This window comes from Rhopalosiphum maidis, chromosome 4, assembly GCF_003676215.2.
Source record: "Rhopalosiphum maidis isolate BTI-1 chromosome 4, ASM367621v3, whole genome shotgun sequence".
Lineage (NCBI taxonomy): Eukaryota > Metazoa > Arthropoda > Insecta > Hemiptera > Aphididae > Rhopalosiphum > Rhopalosiphum maidis.
This window is the reverse complement of record NC_040880.1, coordinates 20,946,805-20,969,110: the sequence shown is the minus strand read 5'-3', so window position 1 is coordinate 20,969,110 and position 22,306 is coordinate 20,946,805. Positions and strand designations below refer to the sequence as shown.

General features: G+C 26.1%; 4 protein-coding genes across 8 annotated transcripts in view; 2 read left to right on the top strand and 2 right to left on the bottom strand.

Moving 5' to 3' along the window:
• The window catches only part of LOC113552793 (protein rhomboid-like), an 87,882-nt gene extending 86,910 nt beyond the window's left edge, over window positions 1–972 (top strand). For 2 of the 4 annotated variants that reach the window (XM_026955741.1, XM_026955749.1), the window contains one exon: window positions 460–972. In XM_026955741.1, the coding sequence (XP_026811542.1) occupies window positions 460–701 (242 nt within the window). In that variant the 3' untranslated portion in view covers window positions 702–972. The remainder of the gene's footprint in view (window positions 1–459) is intronic. The other 2 variants (XM_026955733.1, XM_026955724.1) reach the window with 1 other exon arrangement.
• A 4,918-nt stretch (window positions 973–5,890) lies between these two features.
• On the bottom strand, window positions 5,891–7,988 carry LOC113548509 (ribosome biogenesis regulatory protein homolog). The gene is made up of 6 exons (XM_026949418.1): window positions 7,689–7,988; window positions 7,358–7,610; window positions 6,643–6,885; window positions 6,448–6,579; window positions 6,179–6,294; window positions 5,891–6,113 (listed from the first exon to the last, which is right to left on the bottom strand). The coding sequence occupies exons 1-6, from the start codon at window positions 7,838–7,840 to the stop codon at window positions 5,978–5,980; spliced, it is 1,032 nt and encodes a 343-aa protein (XP_026805219.1). The 5' UTR covers window positions 7,841–7,988; the 3' UTR covers window positions 5,891–5,977.
• A 990-nt stretch (window positions 7,989–8,978) lies between these two features.
• On the top strand, window positions 8,979–12,515 carry LOC113547786 (inactive peptidyl-prolyl cis-trans isomerase FKBP6-like). 2 transcript variants are annotated; one of them, XM_026948283.1, is made up of 5 exons: window positions 8,979–9,191; window positions 9,433–9,497; window positions 9,600–9,711; window positions 9,787–10,111; window positions 11,443–12,515. In XM_026948283.1, the coding sequence occupies exons 4-5, from the start codon at window positions 9,817–9,819 to the stop codon at window positions 12,480–12,482; spliced, it is 1,335 nt and encodes a 444-aa protein (XP_026804084.1). In that variant the 5' UTR covers window positions 8,979–9,191; window positions 9,433–9,497; window positions 9,600–9,711; window positions 9,787–9,816; the 3' UTR covers window positions 12,483–12,515. The 2 variants fall into 2 exon arrangements, with proteins under 2 accessions (XP_026804084.1, XP_026804085.1); XM_026948284.1 differs by lacking the exon at window positions 8,979–9,191 and having other exon boundaries at window positions 9,325–9,497.
• A 973-nt stretch (window positions 12,516–13,488) lies between these two features.
• On the bottom strand, window positions 13,489–18,575 carry LOC113547785 (dynein assembly factor 5, axonemal). Its single transcript, XM_026948282.1, has 12 exons — window positions 17,984–18,575; window positions 17,733–17,916; window positions 17,076–17,221; window positions 16,918–17,006; window positions 16,598–16,741; window positions 16,186–16,540; window positions 15,697–15,858; window positions 15,445–15,609; window positions 15,235–15,362; window positions 15,035–15,176; window positions 14,784–14,969; window positions 13,489–13,704 (listed from the first exon to the last, which is right to left on the bottom strand). Exons 1-12 carry the CDS (start codon window positions 18,573–18,575, stop codon window positions 13,556–13,558), a joined length of 2,442 nt encoding a protein of 813 aa, XP_026804083.1. The 3' UTR covers window positions 13,489–13,555.
• Window positions 18,576–22,306: the final 3,731 nt, after the last annotated feature.

The window sequence follows — 22,306 nt, the reverse complement described above, 5'->3', positions numbered from 1 at the left end:
TTAATCTTTCGCGTGTTTTAGTACATATTTATGAGTATTTTTGAAACCACATCTGAAATTTTATTAAAATATAATATTATCAAATCATCAAAATAATTTATGTTAAAAAAAAAAATAGTTCAATTTCTTAAGAATGGAATAAGTACAACAAGATGATATTAAAATAAAATGGATTAGGTATACGCTTATACTTACCTATATATAACTTAACGTTGATATAATACATTTAGAAATAAAAATTTAAAGCTCAATAATTTTATATAAATAATATATATAATATACAATGAAACCTCTATGAATATCGACACTCAATCGCTAAAACTTTGCCTACTATAATCGGAGGTGTACAAAATATACAGGTTTTACCACCAGCCAACCTCTCCCCGTCGCCTCTCTGACGTTGACAAAATATCTAACCTAACCTTAGTAACCTTACCGTTTTTCTCTTTTTATTCACAGCCAGCGTGGACGTCGGCTTCGCCGTGTATTGCCGTTACGCCTTTGAACCGTCGTCGAACGCTCCGCCCGTGAGCTACGTCGCCCACATAGCCGGCGCGCTGGCCGGTCTCACCATCGGTTTGCTGGTGTTGAAAAACTTCGAGCAAAAGCTCCACGAGCAACTCATATGGTGGTTTGCGCTCGGTGTGTACGCCATTTGTACACTGTTCGCTGTCGCTTACAACCTGAGCCATCCCTGTTGAGGAGACCGATCTACACACGACCTACTTATATATGCATAAATATTATGTGTGTGTGTGTGTGGCGAAGGAAACGGTGAAGCAGTCCGAAGTTATGGCCGAGAAACGCATATTATTTAAGCTGGGCGCCGTCTCGTCGCCGATCTATATATGATGCATATTATTATTTTATTCTTCCGCATGTAAAAATCTATTCGTACTGTCCAATTTTGTTCGTTTTTTTTCATTATTATTATTATTATTATTATTATTTGTTTTCCTCACCTCGTTTGTATTTAATTATTTATATCATGATATATTATTATATAATATATATATTATATTGTGTCTGTGATTTTTTCACCCAAGTTTACAATCATCGTTATGATATTATTATTGTTCATTCGAAGTGCACGACTAGTAAAATATTAGAATTCTAGGCAATTATAATATTCACCATCATATTATGTTATAGACACGTCTTGCGAAATACGCACGATTCTGCATTTTTCAGTTTGTCCGAAATACAAAGTACGAAATAATTGGTTGGGGGAGGGTGGACAGTGGATACTGTTACAATAAATTATTAATGTAATAAATTTAGTTTTTTTTTTTTGCTGTAATAAAAATTAATTTTAATTTTTCATTTTTGCATACATAGAGTATGAAACTTAAAAAAAAACACAGACATTTAAATTGTAAATATTTATTTTAATTTAATCGTTTTTTTTTTTTTTTTTTTTAATACTTTATTACATTTACTGCCAGTTTAGATTTAATCGGTGGTTAGTTTGAGTTTAAATCTCTTGAGTTAAAGTTCCAAAAATACAGCCCAAAGTTTGGTGAGTACAAATTGGCTGTGATGTTTATTTTTCAAACAGACAAACATTTTCCTTAACTATAGTTCCTCTGTACCACATAAAACAAAATTGCTCAACAGTGTAAATTTACTAGGCAGTTAGTATAATCTGTATGAACGCAAAATAAAACAACAAATAATTGTATTGTTTGTATTAAAAAAAGGATAGTTATAGTTATAAAAATAAAATGAAAACATTTTAGTTTGTAAATAAGAAAAATATTGATTCTTGTCATAACACAAATCTAGTCATAATTGTATCTATTTTTACTATATTATATAATGAATATATATTAAAAGAAAAAATGTTTTAAAATATTAATTTAGATACTGCTTTATGTTTAATGTATGTATAATTTTATGTTACAAATTTTAAATAAAAACATGTTTGACTTTACAATTGCATATGTCTGTATAAGTTATAGTTTTTGTAATAATTAAAGTTATTTATTTATTTATTTTTAATAGAGTAAAAAATAAAAACAGTATTAATAACTATTATTGATTTACTACATTTTGTTTTCTCATATTTCCAACATACAAACACAAATAAACTTTTGTAACGTGGCCAGACATAGTCATACGATATATGAATTTGTGTGAATATTTGTAAATATCTTAACATTGAAAATTGAATGAGTACAAAAATATATAGGTATGTAATAGCAAAAAGAACCAGAACACATCATCTTCAAATTACTAAAACAGGCAACAATTTCGGTTCTTGTTATTAGCACATTTTAAATTAACAATTTATGTTTATCTTTTGACTCATTGTTAAAAAAACCTAGAATATATTTAAGAATAGGAGGATTAACGAGGATAAAAACATCCTAACCAGTAGCATATCCAGGATTTATTTTATGAGGGTGTTTTAAAATTATATAAACTTATCGTAGGGGGAGGGGTGGGTCTCTGCCTCCACACCCGCGTTTTATATTAACAAATACCATGTATTGATATAAATTATTACATTAAAACAGTATGTGTAAGATCTACAAATTGTATAAAACTTTTATAATTTAACTAAAATAACAACTTTTATATTCTAAATCACATAAAATAAATATTACACTATATAACACTAAACAAACAACTACAAACTATAGTATTTAAAAAACATGAAATTGAATAAAATGAATATATTGATGTACATATTATGGTTACCTATTTGAATTATAAGTGACGGCATTGGAGAGCAAATTTATCAAAAATCTCTGCTATAAATTTAGGTATATCTCATTAATTCTTAGCCATTCAGCCTGTTTTCTACAACGGTATTTCTTAAATGACTTTTAAGTCTACGGAGGTGAAAAGGAGCGTTCACTCTTAGATGTAGTGACAAGGATCGTTGTCAATATGACCAACAGCTTGTGAATTGTAAGAACAATCAGGGTATAATGTAAGGCGCTGTTGAGCATTGTTTGCGATATTGAGAAAATTTTTGTGCTGTTGGAAATACATTTTTTATATTAATAATGTTATAATTCTATTACGGGGTGAGGAGGTTGATAAAATGGTTCGAAAATTATATTTTTCAAAAAATCAAAACCACCTACTATCCCATAATTTTGTGCGAATTATGCGTATGTTGGTGGAGTGATTTTCAAATTAAAAATATTACATATTATTAAGTTCCTTTTGATTTAATTCCACCGATAATTAATTTATAAATCATCGGATTTCTATTCAATATACTGGAATATTTGAAGTACAATATTCATTTGTACTTGAAAAACCAACATAATGTATTAATTCAATTTTCTGTTGCCCTATATAATTGTTGTACATAAAATCTTTTATATTATCTATATTTCCTAGTAAATTGCAATAATGATAAATTATTTTTCCCACAAAACATATACCTAAATAAAATTTGACGACCGTTCTTGCTAATCAAAACAACACCAAATTAAGAACATTTCAAATAAAATTTATTTACCTCAAAAAGCAAAATTTTAAAATCTAACAACCACTTTCTCATAAAACCCATCCATATATTTTATAAACTAATTAATAGCATATAAATTATTTTATTAAAATCAATATAATCTCAGAATATCTTGAAAAGTAATAATATTATTAATTTTTAAATAATATTTAAATATTATTATGTAGGTAATTAGATTTAAGTATACATAAATAGTTTAGGTAAATGTTATGTAAAAATTTATTTATTTTCATATAATCAAAAAAAGTTATTGGGAATACAGTTAATAGAAAATAACTGTACTATCTAATAAATATTTTTACATTTAGAGGAGAGTTATAATTACGAACTGTGATATAGGGGTAGAAGAAGTTTAATGCGTTGTTCACTAAAATCATCAGAATACACCCTGCGAAAAATAATAGAAATACAATTATAAATGTTTATTTCTTGCACTTCGTGAGCAAGTACAGTTTGGTCAAATAAAATAAAATACAGCCGATGGGGGGTGTTCAACACCCATATCACCCATCCCCCCCACACCATAAATATGCCATTGATACTATCTAGTATCTGTTTATAGATATAGTAGAGTATTTATTATAGAAAGTTTAAAGAAGGGGATGAACATTTTTTTAGAAAAATTACGAGAAATCAGAAAAAACCAGACAACCAGATAAAGGCGCTGCTACGAAAAGATAATATTATAATTTATAATAAAAATTAAAATTAAATTAGGATAAACATAAAAAAACACATATACGTATACTAGATCAAAGGTAGAAACTAATAAATTTTCAATTAGTAAAGTGAATTCAATACTTAATGGAAAATCAACTAGATAGCAGATAGGTATTAATATTATATACAATATACATGTCCAAAGACCATTCAGAATTACAAAGTACAGAATTAATAAGTAGGTACATATTTGATTTTATTTGACTGATCCATTAGCTATTTTACCTTAAGTATTATGTATAAAAATCAAATTTTTTTTTAAAAATTATATTTTTGTGTTTCAACTTGACTTATTCACCGATACCGATTATACATATATTAATATTTAATATATAGGACATAGATACTATATCATATATACCATATTATTATACTTGCATGTATTAATATAAATACATATTACATTACATAATATACATTTACATATGAAAGTTTTAGGTTTCATGTAACATAATAAATTGTTTCACTTTTATTTCACGAAATTATACTTTTTTTTTAAATTTAAATGTTCTTTATATTAAATCATCTAAGTACATTGATTTTTTAATTTTTAACATTTCTTATCAGAGAATAGCAATAATTTTTACATTAAGCAATTATGTTTCACATAACATTTTCAATTAAGCACAATTAAATTATGAAAATGTACCTTCAAAATCTATATATATAAATTATTATTTTTATATTTACAATTGCTACCCAAGTGCAATTAATGTCACCAACTACAAATAGTAATTACTAATTATTGTTATTATATATTTTTTTTAAGTACCAATAAAATATTAAATAATCAATTATCAAACATATGAAAATACAATTTTAATATTTTGATTAACCATAAAAATTTGATTATATTTTTATAAAATTGTATTGTAATTGGAAAATAAGTTAGCCGTGCCATTTGTATTAATACTTGTAACTTGTAAGTAATAAAATCGATAAATAACAGTATGCCAATTTTATCAAATTTGAATTATATTATTTTAATTTTAATCATCTAAAAATCAATCAACCATTAATTCAATGAACTTAAAATAATATATTTTTAGTAATTTTATTAAAGTAATTAATTTTTATTATTAGTAATACAGTAGATTTATTTAACTTTTGCCTAAAACATTGTATTGTTTGTATTTATTATATCATTCATTCATACTATTGATATTTTTTTAGAATTTTTAGTTCCAATATGAACTACTATAATAAGAAACATTGAATTACTTTAGCATATCTTACTTATAAAAATTATGCATAGATTCTATAATTATTTTTTATAGAATTTGATAAATTTATAAAAATGTGAACTTTAAATAAAAAATTAAAAACAACCTATAAATAGAATCTTGTACTACATTTTTGAGATATTAATCCAATAAAAATGTAAACATTTACAAATATTCAATGGTTGTGTAACTTAAGATAAATAAATTTAACAATTTGTTTATTGGATCCAAAGTTAACACTTTAAAACATTCAAATCAGTTCTCAATGAAAATCACCTCATTATACTAATTCATATAATGGAATGAAAATAGATCCATTTAGCCCATATATATAAATATATACTTTAAATACTATCTGTATAAAACACCTTACAAATGGTAAACATCAAATCCTTTTAAAAGGTATTGTAACCCTTGGTTGTGGATACTTTCAGAATTTTTAAATTGAAACAAGTAAAAATATAATTCATACAAAGGTCAAAAAGACTTGTATTTTATTAATAAAGTTAACATATACATCATTAAAATAAAATAAAAAACTGTGAAACTATCGACGTTTACGTCCACCTTTTTGTTTTCCCAAACGCTTGCCAGTATTAGCAGTAGGTCTTTTAAATGATCCTTTGCTGCGTGAACGTCCTCCTTTCTTTTTATCACCTCCTTCTTTTTTCTCTCGGGCTCTCCTAATGAAAAAAAAATACTAAATAGTATAAAGTAATTCAAAAACAGTTTTTATGACTATATTTACTCGACTTCTTCTGCATGAATAGCTTTATTAGCAGCTTTTTCTAAATTGAATTTTGGTTTTTTGTTGTTAATTGATTCTAATATTTGAAGACTACTTGATTTTTCTTCTTGCATACTCTGTAATAAAAATGTATGATATATAATACACTAATTAAATACAAATACTATATAATTTGGTCTTGCATATGATTAAAAATGAAATTAATACTTATAAAAAAATAAACTAAAATATAATTTTTAATTATTATAATCACATAATTATCAACATACCTTGGCTGGGATTTTATCTTTCTTTAATCCCGGTATATTTTTTTTAATAGATATTACTTCCTTGCTTATTTTTGGTTGGAATTTACCAACAGATGCTGTTGAGATTTTAGCTACATCAACAGCTGTTTTCAACTATTAAAAACGTTCAATTAATTAATTACAAACAATAAAATTATAAATTTTAAGACAATTTACCTGATTTGAGTGTAATGTTCCTTCTAAAGGTGGTAATCCAACAGAAGGAACTTTTATCTTACGTGAAGCAGCTATATTTCTTAACCTTTGATATTCATTTTTAGCAACACGTTCTTTTTTCGCTTCTCGCTTTTGAGCAAATAAATCAACATTTGGATCAGCAGCATTGCCAGGCACTTCCAATATCCAATCTTTTTCTTTGTCTGCTGCAGCTTTTTTGTAACCATAAGTTGGTATCCATTTCTAAAAAACAAAAATTAAATAAACATCAATGCAACAGTTTAGGAATATGTTACTGTTAAATATACTCTGTAAAAATAAACCTACACTAGACCATATTTATTTATTATGCTTTAAGTTGATAAAATTTCAGGTAAAATTAATTTAAGAAATGTTTAATTAAAATTAAAATAAACAAGCATTGGTCAAAATATTTATACATTTGAAAAAATTATATGAACCATATTTCTACAATATTATTTATTTTGGTATTTAAACAATTCTGGAAAATTACACTGCCTAATAAAGTATGTTTCATATCTTTGTAATGAAGGAAATGTTTTTTTATGAGTATGAAACAATTTAAAATTACAAAAAAAAAGAAGAAAATTACAAAATCTCTAATGTAAAAGTTAACTTAGATGCAAGGATAGAAATAATATTGTTAAAACCTACCCTTAAAATTATTACATTTTATGCTAATTATAAAAAATACCTGTAGAATTTCATCCCATGTGGCCTTTGGTTTAGGTGTTTTCTTGATTCCCTTTTCAATGGCAAATTTCTGCCATTTAGTAAGTGGTTTAGGTGTTGGTAATGGTTTTTCACGGGGTAAATTATATCTAGGTTCTGGTAAATCTACATACATATAACCATCTTCATTTTTCATAGGCAATTCAAATAATTTGTTGATTAGTAACTGCACATTATTCCTAGTTTCATTTTTTAAGTATGCCTCTTGATTTGATCTATGAACATCAAATACATATTACATAATATACTCAAAATAACATTTCAAGTTCATATTTTATTGAGGAAAATTGTACCTGAGTTGTTGAGTATCAAAATCATTTGAATCAAAACACAGAAGTGTACCCAAATCAATTTCTGGGTCTAATACTTTAGTTACAGTAACGCTTTGTTGAGCTGCTACATCCAACGCTGCTTTTTTATTTAACACTGCAGAAATGTCCTCCATAGTTTGGAGTCAATATAATCTAAACTTAAAACAAACAAATATTGAAATTTAAACTTTTTTGTCCTATTTTATTGTGTTAGAAATAAAATCTCTTAAGTGCACATTATGACTTAAAAGAGTGAATGAAGAATGAAATATAATAACACATGTAGTGTTTATATTATGTTGTCACATGAACGTTTTTAAGGTTAATCATATTTATCAACTTATCATCACATCTTGTTATCAATTTATCACAAGAATAGAATATTATGTATTTCATTGATTATACTCTTAAGTCTCAACTCGGCCCTAGCGGCTTAGCATGATAAAGACAGCGGAAGAGGAATACACCGTCTTAGAGAATATTCTAATGTTTTAAAAAGAGTAAAAGACATACGTATAATTCATGAATCATTTTATATTAGCTTAAACCGTGGGCCGTGGCACTAGATTTTTAAATTAATTCTACTATCAATCATAGATTTTGTAATTGTAATTGCAAATTAGCATAATACAATTTTAATCAAGACATTAATTTATCCAAAGGACCAGTTTTTAATACTTGCTGTTTACCGCTTACAGTTTGCACCATATAAATATTTATATTAATTATATTTTTTAATATGATTCATTATCGAGGTGCAGACTGCTGGATAATTTTACACAGATTTTAACCAATGATTTTCTAGAAATTCATGTCATGAGCATGATTATTAGAATTTAGATTATAATTTTCTAAAATAATGTGTTAAAGATTTGTCATAATAAGTGTCCACGGTTAAAGATGTGCTTAAATATATACATATATATACAGGTGTCCCGTGAGGATTTACCCATTGCAATATCTCGTGAAATAATAGAGATTTCATAATTCTGGTTTTTTAATAAGATTCGCATGAACAAGAACTACAAATATTTCATGTTTTAATTTATTTTAATGTTTTGATAAAAATATATTTTTTTATTTAATCATTTTCAAAAGAAACTGAATATAGCCATTTTGTTGAGTTCATTCTTCTGAAAATATTGACGTTTCAACATCATTTAATTTTAATATTTTTTCTAGTTTCTAGAAAAACACTACGAGCACGTGGGCCACATGTTTGATACAATGATACCAGTACACCACTATCATAAATAATTTACAGTACCGGTTAAATAATATCTAGCATCGATATTCGTTAATTTTCATTTTAAAAAAATGACTTCAATATTTGTGATTAAAACGTAAAACCATAGATTATTACTATAGTACTATTCATAAAAACGTTGTATTTTGTATACTTCTAGATTAAACACATATTAAGTCTATTGTCTATAATATATCTTAGTCAGTTTCACGGTTAAAGAACAACAGTCAACAACCGTGGTCAGTAGTTTTATAATTTTATCCTTTATCTTCAAGTTTTTTTAAGAATAAGCAAATAAATATCTCTGAGAAACTAATTGGAATAACAAATATAATGTATATTATAATATATATATGTCATGATGTTGTTAACGTTTACGGAATAGTAAAATGCGATTAACATGATGACGGATTGAAAATTTTTTCGGTTTCATGATTTAATTTTAATATTTTTCAAGTAGTATGTATTCTTTTTTCTTAGGCGCACTGAACATTAAACACGTGTGTTGAGCGTCGTAGTGTCGTGAATTTCCAATATCATTACAGGTTTATACTTATATTATATATTACTATATACATTTCTAATTTCTATGTTTAGCTAGACCTTCTTGAATTCTTAATACTAATTAAATTCCCTTATTATGTAAGGATCGTCGAGAGTTCCCGATTTGTTCCAGATGCAAGATTACAAGTTACCATAACGTCAATAACAGTTAACAACCATCGGTCATCAGTCGTCACTCAATTCTCAAGACTACGTGTTTGTATCATTAATTTATTCTGTGATCGTATTTTGTCAATAACAAATTATAATAGTTTAAAAAAAATCGTATAGGCACGTCATAATCCATTCGAATCATTCACAATGACTGATGACGACACTACTGAGCTTCCGCCCAATGTGCTCAGTATACTCAAGACGGCGTCGGAAGAAATATTGAATAAACAGGATGGATACTGTTTTACGGTGGATAACTCACCCACGAAAGACGCTAACGATACATTTTCTTATGATGCAGCCGAAATGGCTGAATTTATTAACTTCGATATGATTGGAGAGGAAGATGACAATCTGGAGTCTTTTAACCACCTCATTACTAATAAAAACCACGAAGATCTTACTGGCGATCGCAAGGTATTAAAAATATTACTGGAACAAGGTTAGTAAAGATTTTTAAAATTTTTATTTCTAATCAAAAATAAAATATATATGAAGCACACATATCAATAAACAACCTAAGTACACTTAAAATTTAATTAATGAAGAAATAACTAATGGCGCCCAATAATATTTTTATTTTAAATAACTTAGCTACATAGATTAAATGCCTAATTAAATAATGATGTTACATTAACTTATTCTTCTTCTTATTCGACCATTAAGATCATACTGTTCTACTTAATTGTTGCTGCTTCCGTCTATTCATTGCCAAAATCTGCCACTCAGAAGCTTAACCATTTCTACATCCTTTTTTATTTGGTCCTTCCACTTTAAACGTGATCGTCCAAAAGATAAAATTATTATAGGTTTTAAAAATTAATAAATAATTGATAATCACTTAAATATAATATAAAACAAAAAATTTTTACCTAAAAAAGTCATCAATATAATTGTATGAAATCAGCACCCGGTATTTTGTTGTGGTTTATTTAGATATAAACTCAGTATTCCAGTAGAAAAAAGTTTAGAAGCACTTGTATAGACAAAGATAGTCTACAAGACATTATAACCTATATCTTTTATCTTCATCTTTCAAGCATACAATGTAGCAAAATATAAATCAATGTACAGCAGAACTAATTTTAGAGAAAAAACTTAAATATTAGAGTGAGATTTATACATTTTAAAATAGAATACCTATCTATATTATATGAACACGTGGTTATAGCTCACTTTAAAGTAAAAATATTAATAAAATACCATGTTACCTTAAATAATTGTATTACCATGTGAGATTGGTAATGGTCAATTCACTCTTAATATTAAGATTTACAAATTACAAAACAAATTTGCTTGTATGTTTGTAAGACAAAGCCACAAAGCATTTAGGTTTTGATATTTTATCAAGACTCATTGTCCACACAAGTGCTTAGAAAGTTTTTAAGAAAAAACAAAGTAAAAAGTGCTTCTGAACTTTTTTCCACTGCAATACTAAGTTTATCTAAATGAATAGCTATAAAAATATAAAATACAGGACCTTAATTTTATAAAAGTATATTGGTGAATGTTTTAAATGGAACATCTATACTTTGTTCAAAATGAGATTGTGACTCGGTGGCCAACTCGTGCACATGGGCGTGGCTTTACTACACAATGGGCGTACAAATAGTTGACAAAACGGGTGTTGTCTGACCTCTACTCGACAAAAACTGGTCGCCTCCGACTCACAATCTCATATTGAACAGAGTATAGTGAATTTCTATGCATTTATTTAATATTCTTTGTGGGTTAAATGGTATAAATTATAATTATTATTTGTCTATATTACAGGAATCGGTCAAGTTGTCCCAGAAAACTATGTAGTTTTTATACATTATATTGCTTATATATCAAACCTTCAAGAACCATTTGATGTAACATATATTCAAGGAAGGCGGCCTAAACGTTTTACATTGGGTAACGGTGAACTCTTACCAGGATTAGAAATAGGTATAAAAACAATGACTACGGGTGAAAACGCAAGGTTTATAATAAAGCCAGAATTGGCTTACAGAGAATTCGGATGCCCGCCTCGCATACCACCAAACGCAACTATTCTATTTGATGTCCATCTTGTTTCATTTTTATCGCCTGAAAGTATTTTAACCTATGATAGGGAAAACCGTGATCCTAACTTATTTAATAAAACTCTTGTACAAGTTAAAAAATTGCATCATGAAGCTAATGAACAATTTAAACTTAAAAAAATAGAAAAAGCTATATTTAAATATAACCGGGCTCTGGAACTGCTACATCTAGCTGGGTGCAAAAATGACAATGAGGAAATAGAAATGATGAAATATTTGAATAAGCTTTATACAAATTTAAGCTTATGCTATTTAAAGCAATGTGCTTTTAATAAAGTATGTCGTATGGGTATAGAAGCAATGAAATATTCAGAAAGATTTTCTAAACGATCTGCAAAATTATTTTTCAACTGGGGAAAAGCATTACGTTTACTTAAGGATTTTACAGAAGCAAAGAAAAAGACTCAAATTGCATTGAAACTTGAACCTCAGAATGAAACAATACATAATGAAATTCATAAATTAGAAAAGGATAAAGAATTTCATCATAACATTGAGTTAATTACATTTAAAGATGACAACATAGCTGATGATAATGAAAGGGTGGCTCCTGAATTTTGGGAAGTATTCAATACTAGTTTAATTGAGTTTTATAATGGTAATGATGATGTATTAACAGTTATGTTAAACAAAAACCCAGATGATATTGAGGTAGTCAAAAATAAAGCAAGTGCTTATGACCTTCAAGTTCATATTATCACAAAAGGCGGTGTTCAGACAAATTGTATCGCAATTCAAAAATAACTAATTGTTTAATTTAATTTAATTTCTAAATTAACAATTGTTAAAGTTTCATATTATTTTTATTAAAATTTTAATTTTTTACAATAATTAAACTTTATAACTATTAAATGAAATAATGTGGTTAATTTTTAACAATGCAAGTCAAATACCCAATACATTGGTACTACCGGTCTAATGTATGATATAAATGGGTTATTAAAGATGGATCATTGCACATTTGTATTAGTTTGTTTTTGGCATATAGAAAGTAGTCACTGTTATTTGTAAAATATATGTTGTCAGGTCAACAATTTTCTTGTTTAGGTGAAAAGATCACAACTTTCAACTAAAAAATATTTATTTTTTATTTTAATTTAAAAAAAAAGAAAACCATAAAACATCAATCAGGCTTGTCAGGTTGTAACTATATACTGCTTAAATTTCATCATTCTATAAAATATCTTGGATTAATATTTGACAAGGTTTACTATTTTAAAACCAAAATCTAAAACTTAATATGCTTAAAATGATAATTGTAATATGACTTCCTATGTACAATACATCTATTCTAATATCATTCTAAACTAATTATTGTCTCCAAAATCTCCACATTGATTTTCATCATTTAAAAACTGTCAAGAAGTAAAACGTTTCCATGCTTATAAAGTCATAATAAATCCCTTATCCTTGACTCACTATTTATCAATTAATGTAATTCTCTTGAGATGCCAAAAATAAAAATAGAATAGAAATTTGCCATGCTAACTATTAAGTAAACAATAAAAAAAATCTAATGATAAGGGTCACCTTTGTGTTGCTTCTTTTTCAAACAATCTCTATTGCACATTCACATATTATACATATATAATATTCTGCTGCTGGGTACAGGCTACAGATTGTACAAATATGAAAACTTTGGTTGAATTTTTTAATCTTAATATAGGTAACTAATTTAATTAACTCATAAAGATTTTGAATTAGTTAAGAATGTCTGAATAAATAGATAAAGAAAAAGTATATAATAAGAACAATAGTTATAATTTATAGTGCATACAAATATATTAGAGTATAGATACAGATAATAATTTACAATATTATTCAGTGTTGGTGAGTGTAATTTGACTAAGATTGTCAGACAAATAATCCATTAAATTTTGAGCAAAGTGTTTATGTGAAAACACATTCACATTAATATGTTTAATAAGAATTTCAGGTTTCATCCAGGAAAGCTCTTTTAGTAAATCTAATTGTAAAAAACAATAAATTAATATATATATAAATTAATAATCAATGAAGACAAAATAATATAAAAATAATTTAAAATTCACCTTTTTTTTATAAATGAATAAATGTCAAATAGTTTTCATACTATTTTAATCACAATATTAAATTAGATAAATATTTTTAATCAATACGTAAATTAAAATTTATAACATAGACATTTAAAATTTGATCATTTTTAATTTAAACTACTATTAGTATAGAGCAGATTTTATTGTAACTATATATTTTTACATAAATCGCTATTAATTAATAAATGGGTATTAATTAGTTAATTTGTAACTTGTAAATGTTAAGACTTCTTTTTATGCTTAAAAATTGTTTTCACAATTTTTCTACTATGAAAAATTTATCAGTGTTGTCTTAATGACTCATATTATTTATATAATCGATTTTTTTCGTCTTTAAAATAATGTGAATAATATTATTCACATTTAATTATTGTATTATTATTTTTCTGCCACTTTCCTTTGATCTATGTCATTATTTGTTAAACAATTTTAATTTTATTTACATTTAAAATCCACCTATTATTAATATACATTTTTATAATTTATACATTATTGGGCCTTAGCCGTTTAAATAACAATAAATAAATAATATTCATATGCGACTATTATAATATAAAAAATAAATAATTATTATTGATTCAATATATGGCTAAGTACTCATCAGATGATATTTACATCACAACATTACAAAATGAAAGAAAAATACAATATTGCAAATATAAAAAATACTAGAAAATGTATGAATTAATAAAGCAAGATAAATTTTAAAAAGTTTAAGGACACAGGAATTAAACAAAAGAAAATTTAACTTTTTAGAAAAGTAACTGAAAAATATCAAGAACTGGAAAAAAAATAATCAGATATATAGTCCTATAAAAACATTGGGCATCAAACTAAATTAAGAAATTTAGATAATATAATTCAGTTCATATTTTCTAAAATTGATTACTATAATATTAAGCTTTTTTTTTTTTTTATTACAAAAAAATCTGTTCTCTTATTATTATTAAAATATATAAATAATTATTACCAAGTATAGATTGCTGTATATCTTGATCATCTAAAAATATTACCAAAGTTTTATATAACTGAGCTACATGAGCTTCATAATGTACCATATAATCATTAGCAAGAGGTTGGGTATATGTTGCTCTGATCAGATTAATGGCTTTGAATCGCGTATTTCCTGGATTATCATTCAAACGAGCTAGTGCAACTAAATTTTTACATTATACATTACAGTGTTCTTAACTTGCATTTATTTAAATTTTATTACTATACCTCTAGTGACATTGTTTGTTGTATCGGCATCTATTTTATCTAAATTTTTGGCAGCACAAACTAAACAATGTAAAGTATCTAATGCATATGCACGAGTTTTGTAGTGGTTATCATCAGCAAGAGCCAAAAATATTGGGAAACTCTAATAATTGAAATTAGAATTATAAAGTTTTTTATCATAGATAAAAATATATACTTACTAGATTTAACATTGTTTCATCAAAACGAGTAAACTTTTTATTTATAATTTGTGCACACAGACATGATGCAGCTCGTAAACTTTCGGCTGTCTTACCAGGTCTCCACGTTAGAATAGGAAATATAATACCTAGAACATAATCAAATAAAATATATTTATATATTATATTTTCTATAAATACTATTTCCTACTTCTAATAATGACATTTTACCAGAAAGAATTTGCCAAAGTTGTTTATCATTGAAAATATCTTTATCCGTGCATGTATTTATATTAATCAACATTTTCATAAGAAATTTTGGATCTTTATCAAGATTGTATAATGTTTTTGTAAGAATTTGTCGATATATTTCATAACAACTTGAAACTACATATTCTAAAAAAAAGTAATTCATAATATATACATGGTCATATGCATAACCTATTAATGTATGTATTTTCAATTTAATAGTATTATTATTACCAGCATCCATTGCAATTTTATCAAGAACTTCTCTTCCAGGTGAATGCACTACCCACGAATCACAACTATCATTAAGTTCATTTAGCAATTTTTCACCATGCGTTTTAAAAAGTTGTTCCTTTGTTTTTGGTTCGCACATATTTATTAACTTTTGAAATATAACTGAAAATAAACATAAATTAAATTTTAAAAACAAATAAAATATCTTTTTACTATTAAACAAGTATATATAATATTTAGGTATATTTTTAATATATCTAGAACCAAAAAAATGTCTTTACTAAAATATTGTTGACTTAAAATAAAGTAAAATATCTATTTTTAAAAACATTAATAGCTTTAAAAGTAAAGAATGTTTTATATTAAAAGAATCACATACATATTATTAATGACAATTTGAATAAGTTAAATTAACTATTCAGTTGTATTTTAATAATATTTATAATTATCATTAGGTTAGATTTTTCATTTTAGAAAAATAATACTTACAATTGTTGTCAAATTTATCCAAAGTTGTACTTTGTACAGTAATGTAAATTTTAAACAATTCATAACAAAATTCTTGACATTCTGATTCACAAGCAACTAATACATACTCAATAACTTGAAGTAAATATTTTTTGAATAAAGGTTCATATACTTCACAAATTTCTGGTTTTTCCAGGAAAGTAATGATAGATTTCACATGTGTAGATAATTCAACTGCATTGACATTTTTTAATAATCCAGATAAAATAATCAAATGACCAACATGTGGCTCAGTATCACTCATTGTAGGTAATAAAAATTTCAAATAAATACTTGGAGATATAAAATAACTCATAATTTCAGCAGCTCTTCGAACCTAAATATTAGTTTTTAGTATTATTTATTCATTTATATATTATTGTTTTATTCTCACATGATTTGATGCAACATGATCTGGTTGACGACAACATTTAGTCATGGCAGTCAGTAATTGATTTAAATGTTGTATAATAGAATTCTCAGCATTCAATGCAACGACACATAACAATTGTCCTGATTTAATACTAATATCTTCTTTCTATAAATTTTGTTCAACAAAATACATATTAACTATATACACTTTTATACTTTTTAATTGTAAATACCAAATATAATTATTTACTATATCATTTTAACTTTAGATTGAGCATTATGCACGTTAAGTAAATAAATAATAATAATTAGGTATGATAAATGTAAATAGATAGTATTTACCCAATCATCTAGTTCTCTTATTATAACTGGGAGTAACTTTAAAACTTCTCGAGTAACTAATGTACGGCAACCCAAATTTGGTCTTTTAACTGAAATATAAAAATGTATATTATTAAATTATTTAAGTAGATTTATGGTTATATAAATAATAAACTTACCATTAGGAGGGTAATGATCTAAGTGATCTGGTAAAAAATCTAATTTTTCCTTGAGCTGCACTTCATTCTCATTAATATACTGGTTTCCAATTTCATCCCAAAGACGTTCAGCTTCTTCGCGGTTTGGTGGATGATCATCAACTTGACTAAACATTTTTTTATATTAATATACACTGAAAGGAAACATTTTCAATTTCAAAAAGTAATTGTTTTTGGAAATATACGATATTTGCAATTGTTAACATTATTTTTACCCTTTCTCATTGGTAAACCCAATATTAACTTTTGATTCCTGTGATTGATAATCAATATTTTATAATTGTATTGCTCAAATACTCAATATTTATATATAAACTATTTTAAAAGTATTATCCAGATTATAAAATAAAAAATTAAAATTTGATAGAAAGTTTTCACTGATTCTTGACACTCATATTACAAAAACTGTTAAAATATTATTTTATTTACAGATCAATTTTACGCACATTTAATTACTTGTTTTAAATCAGATGTGTGTTTACCCAAATTATCATGGATCTTATGTTTTCCATTAAAATTATTACTTTAAGAAATTGTGAAAGTTCAGTGTAAGAAGAATCATATAAAATATAAATTAAAAATGTATGACTGTATGAGTCTTAAATTATTGAAACTTACGCGGTTAAAATCAAAGGAATGAGTTTTGGAAAATATGAATATCTATCTGATAAATTTAACATCCAATTAGATACAACACGACATAGAGCTAATCGTACGCCAACATTTTGATCAAAAAGTCTATTACTGAGAGAAGAGCATACCTCTGGAACCTGTTTTCCATTACTGTACATAATGACATAATCTAAAAACATACCATCATACATATAAGTACATGTATTTATATAAAGATTAAAATATGATCGATTTACTCAGAGACTGAATTGCAGTATATCTAACGGCTGATTGGTGATAATTTGTTGCTATTAAAAGAGGTTCAACAAGCGAATCAGCCACCATATGAAAATGTGTTTTAGTAGCACTGGCAAGTTCTGCTGCACATAAGCAACTGTCTTTTTTCACTGCAGGACATGAGTCCAATATACTTTTTGTTAAAATGCTAATCATGTCATCCAAACATGGCAAAATCAAGTGCCCGTAATTTTTGATGATATCTCTCAACAACTGTATATACAAAAGTTTTACTTCTTCTGAGCTTTCCAACATTGATATGTTGCCCATACGCTTGTGTATGACAAACACAATCGGTGCAATTTCATCAACGCATCCATCACGCACTAAAGCCTTGACTAATTGTATGGCAGATTCGCGACATGCTTCTGATCCGTCATTCAAACACGGATAAACGAATGTTTTTACAGCCTGCATAAAGTCCGGAGATACTTCAAACTTTTCGTCACCCACAACTGTTGATAATTGGTCTAAGTTTTGTTTTCGAACTTTTCTGTTTTCGCTCTGTAGGAGTTTGAAACTTTTATCGCACGTGACGTTATAATCACCCATTGTTTGGCAATTGGCATTCACAAACTTAAACAATCGACGCAAAGAGATGACCACTCAAATGCTCAATAATAATTTATGTTTTATAAACAATAAGTCAATATTAGTATAGTTTTTGACTTTTGATCAAACATTTGAAATCCACCGGTTTGTCACCACGATACCTCATTAGCACCATGGCAATGTTATCGGCAGTAATCTGGTAATCACAAGTTACCAGTGTTTTTCAGATAAGAGATAACAACCAGCGGGGCCGCAGACCAGCTCCCATAGGGTACCTATACTGTAGACTTATATATATTCATAGACCTGGATTATACTTGTCTATGATTATAAGTTTATGGAGTAAACGGTATACTCAGGGCCGGCGAGAACTTTGGTGGGCCCCAGGGCTGATCAATTCCGAGCCCTTTTACTTATATATACTTATTTTATACATTATACCTATTCTAACCGGACCCCCCCCCAGGGATCCAGGCCCAGGGGCTCTCCACCCTCTCGATGAACATGGGTGTACTTATCTATGGAGTAAACTAAACTATAAACTTTGCAAATTTTACCAAACTACTATTGAAATAATAAAATTATAATTAAAAAAAAAAATTCAGGATATACAATTATTATGTTTTTACGTATGAAATTAATTAGATAGCAAAAGTTTCGTATGCAAGACAGCTGAAATATAAAAATAAATCTTATATCACAAAGAGTTCTATAAAAAAAAACATATGATCTAACATCTATCATATTATAATTTTCATCATCCATGGCAAACAACAATCGACGTCATTTGTAGGAGACGATTAACCATTCCAATAATTTTATTGAACAGTCGTCAAACAACAGCCTTCAGTACATGACAAAATTTCAATGATTTCATTCCGAAGCGTAAAGAAGACAAATGAAAAAATAAACTAGCTGTTTCTTCGGTGACGGTGCACATTTGAACATTAAACTTTAATATGGCACAGCTTGATTTCGGTGATAAGCGTCAAAGGATACTTACGTAGGTTAATTGTCCTATAATTTTGCGGTAGTAATAAATTTATTTTTTATACATAAAATAAATATTTATTGACTTCTACAAGCTGTTACCCTGATGACAGACCTATATTTTATTTCCGATCGTCCAATCCAATGAAGTGGTCGGCAACCCGCGGGTTATTGTACATACGACCCGTTTTAAATTCTAAAACACTGAAATTTTTTTTTTTATTTATATTTTATTATTTTAAAGTTCTAGATATGATATTTTTTTTCATAGTAAATAATTTAAGAATATAAAATTTTTATTTTTGTCTGATCCGCAAACTGTTTTTAATTTGTGAATATGGCATGAGAGTTCTAAAAGGTTAAAGTTAAAAAATAGTCAAGAATAAAAGAAATTCGTCAATTATACCTTGGATCCTGGACGTAGCAAAGAATATATATTGATTTTAAAATTATTTAGTTTTTTTTCTATCTGTTATGAATTCTTGTAACAAATATGATATATTTAGTACTTTTGATGGTTAATAGTAAAATAAAATCAAAAAGTTCAGATCTTGTTATAATATCGGAAAAACTGGAATCATTACGGTATATACTTGTAAAATTTTGAAAAAATTAATTCATTTACTAAGTTTTAATTCAAAAATGCTAAACATAGAATGTTGAAGATTTTACCAACTGTCTACATTATGATTTCCTATATATTGTATAATTATAAAAACATTTTAACAATTTTAAATAATTAAAATTTTTATTTTTTTTTTTAAGCCGATAAAAATTATTGATAGCATTATAGCAAATATGATATAAAATTTAATACATTATTCCTCAACAGTCACTAAATTACTGTAATAACAAATTTATAGTCACGATATACTTTTATAAATGTTTAAAATCAAAATGTTGACAAATTTTGTCTAAATCTATACAATTTTCAAATTATTTTTCATCAGATATTCATATAATATTGTATTTTTATATACAAATTTAATATAGTAATTCTCATTAGTTTTTTTTAAATATAATAAATGTAAAAGGTTTACTGGAAAGTCACATTATTTTTTATGACTTATTGAGTATTAATTTTTCATACCAAAAAAAAAACTAATCCTTGTAAAACGATTTTTATATTGTGTTATAGACTATAATACTATATAGTTTAAAAACAAATAATCTTATACACCGATAACTTAAAGTTTTAACTAATTTTTGATGAGAGTATTTCTTATTTATGTTATTATTTTAAAAATATTTCAAACTATATATATACAATGTTCTTTATTTTTTTATTATTACAAATTTTTAACATTTTTAAAATGTTCAAATTATTTTTTTCATTAGTATTCATATAAATATTTTCTTTTTATATCTATAATTTTAAAATGTTCTACAGGAATTCTCATAAGTTTTTTTAATGCAAAAACAAAAATAAAATGCTCACTGGAAACTTATATTATAACTGTTTGAAGTTCAGTATTATATAATTTATATATAAATTAATAAAATATGCGTCTACATCGATTACATCATCCGGGTAGCGGATTTTTCACAAAAATGAATATATTTTATTTTAAGTTTAAAAAGTAAATTGATTCCCCAAAGCATTGAATAGTGACTAGGTATACTATTTGTTGCAAGAAACCAATTTGTAGTCATCTTCATTAGAATAAAATATTAATACTTTGCAATATCTATAAAGATTTGGTCTAGTTTACATGTTTCAGTTTTACGTATGTCAAACAGCTAAAATAGAAAAATAGATCGTATAATATCACAAAGAATAAGTTCTATATAGATTTATCATATTATAATATACGTCATCCGTGGCATACGACAATCGACAACATTCGTCGGAGACGATTAACAATTCTATAATAGTCTTAATGAACAGTACTAAAGTACATAACAAGTACTATTTTCATTTCGAGCTGTTTATTTTCATAAAAATGTATTTTTATTTTCATTTAGAATCACGATGAAGATCGATATGAAAATTTGCAGTTTCGATGTAATCAACGTAAACACATATTCTATTCTACTATTCACGCCGGGTGACGTATACGTATGCATATTTTATTCCCCAACGCGCAATACATAAAATACGTGAGACCGAAAATATATAATCGTCATATTACCAGACCCATTTTATAGAATAATAATTTATATTTATATTAATTGTATAAATAGCATTTTTCATTTTTAACCGGCCGAGTACCCGTATAAGTTATTTTTATCCCGAAAAAAATAAAAAGTTTTCGAAAAGACAAATTAATATTTTATAGTTGTATGAAATTTTAATGTTTGCATTTCTTATAAATATTATAATTTTCAAAATATTTTGACTATACACTTGTAGGATAAAATAAACATATAGCAGAATACCATAAATAGATGCATTTATTAATATATATATTAATATCGCAAATTATCTGAGCATATTAATTAGAACTTATCGATTCATTTTAAAATCAGTAAAAATAGTATGAATATGTATTATTCCTAAACAATTATTATAATTTTACGTATGAAATTAATTAGATTAGTTTCGTATGCAAAACAGCTGAAATATAATATTAAATCCTATAAAATCCCTAAGAGTTCTATAAAAAAAAACATTATTATAATATTTATCATCCATGGCAAACGACAATGATTGTCATTTGTAGGAGACGATTAACAATTATAATAATTTTATTGAACAGTCGTCAAACAACAGCCTTCAGTACATGACAAGTACTCTCATT

Excerpts from the sequence above, each read along its gene's own strand:
- LOC113548509 (XM_026949418.1), bottom strand. The coding sequence starts at position 7,840 with ATGGAGGACATTTCTGCAGTGTTAAATAAAAAAGCAGCGTTGGATGTA. Across the intron at positions 7,611-7,688 it reads TTTGATACTCAACAACTCAG|ATCAAATCAAGAGGCATACT; the intron begins GTACAATTTTCC and ends TGATGTTCATAG. Across the intron at positions 6,886-7,357 it reads CATGGGATGAAATTCTACAG|AAATGGATACCAACTTATGG; the intron begins GTATTTTTTATA and ends TTTGTTTTTTAG.
- LOC113547785 (XM_026948282.1), bottom strand. The coding sequence starts at position 18,575 with ATGGGTGATTATAACGTCACGTGCGATAAAAGTTTCAAACTCCTACAG. Across the intron at positions 17,917-17,983 it reads TACTGCAATTCAGTCTCTGA|ATTATGTCATTATGTACAGT; the intron begins GTAAATCGATCA and ends GTATGTTTTTAG. Across the intron at positions 16,541-16,597 it reads ATCATGTTGCATCAAATCAT|GTTCGAAGAGCTGCTGAAAT; the intron begins GTGAGAATAAAA and ends ACTAATATTTAG.
- LOC113547786 (XM_026948283.1), top strand. The coding sequence starts at position 9,817 with ATGACTGATGACGACACTACTGAGCTTCCGCCCAATGTGCTCAGTATA. Across the intron at positions 10,112-11,442 it reads AAAAATATTACTGGAACAAG|GAATCGGTCAAGTTGTCCCA; the intron begins GTTAGTAAAGAT and ends TCTATATTACAG.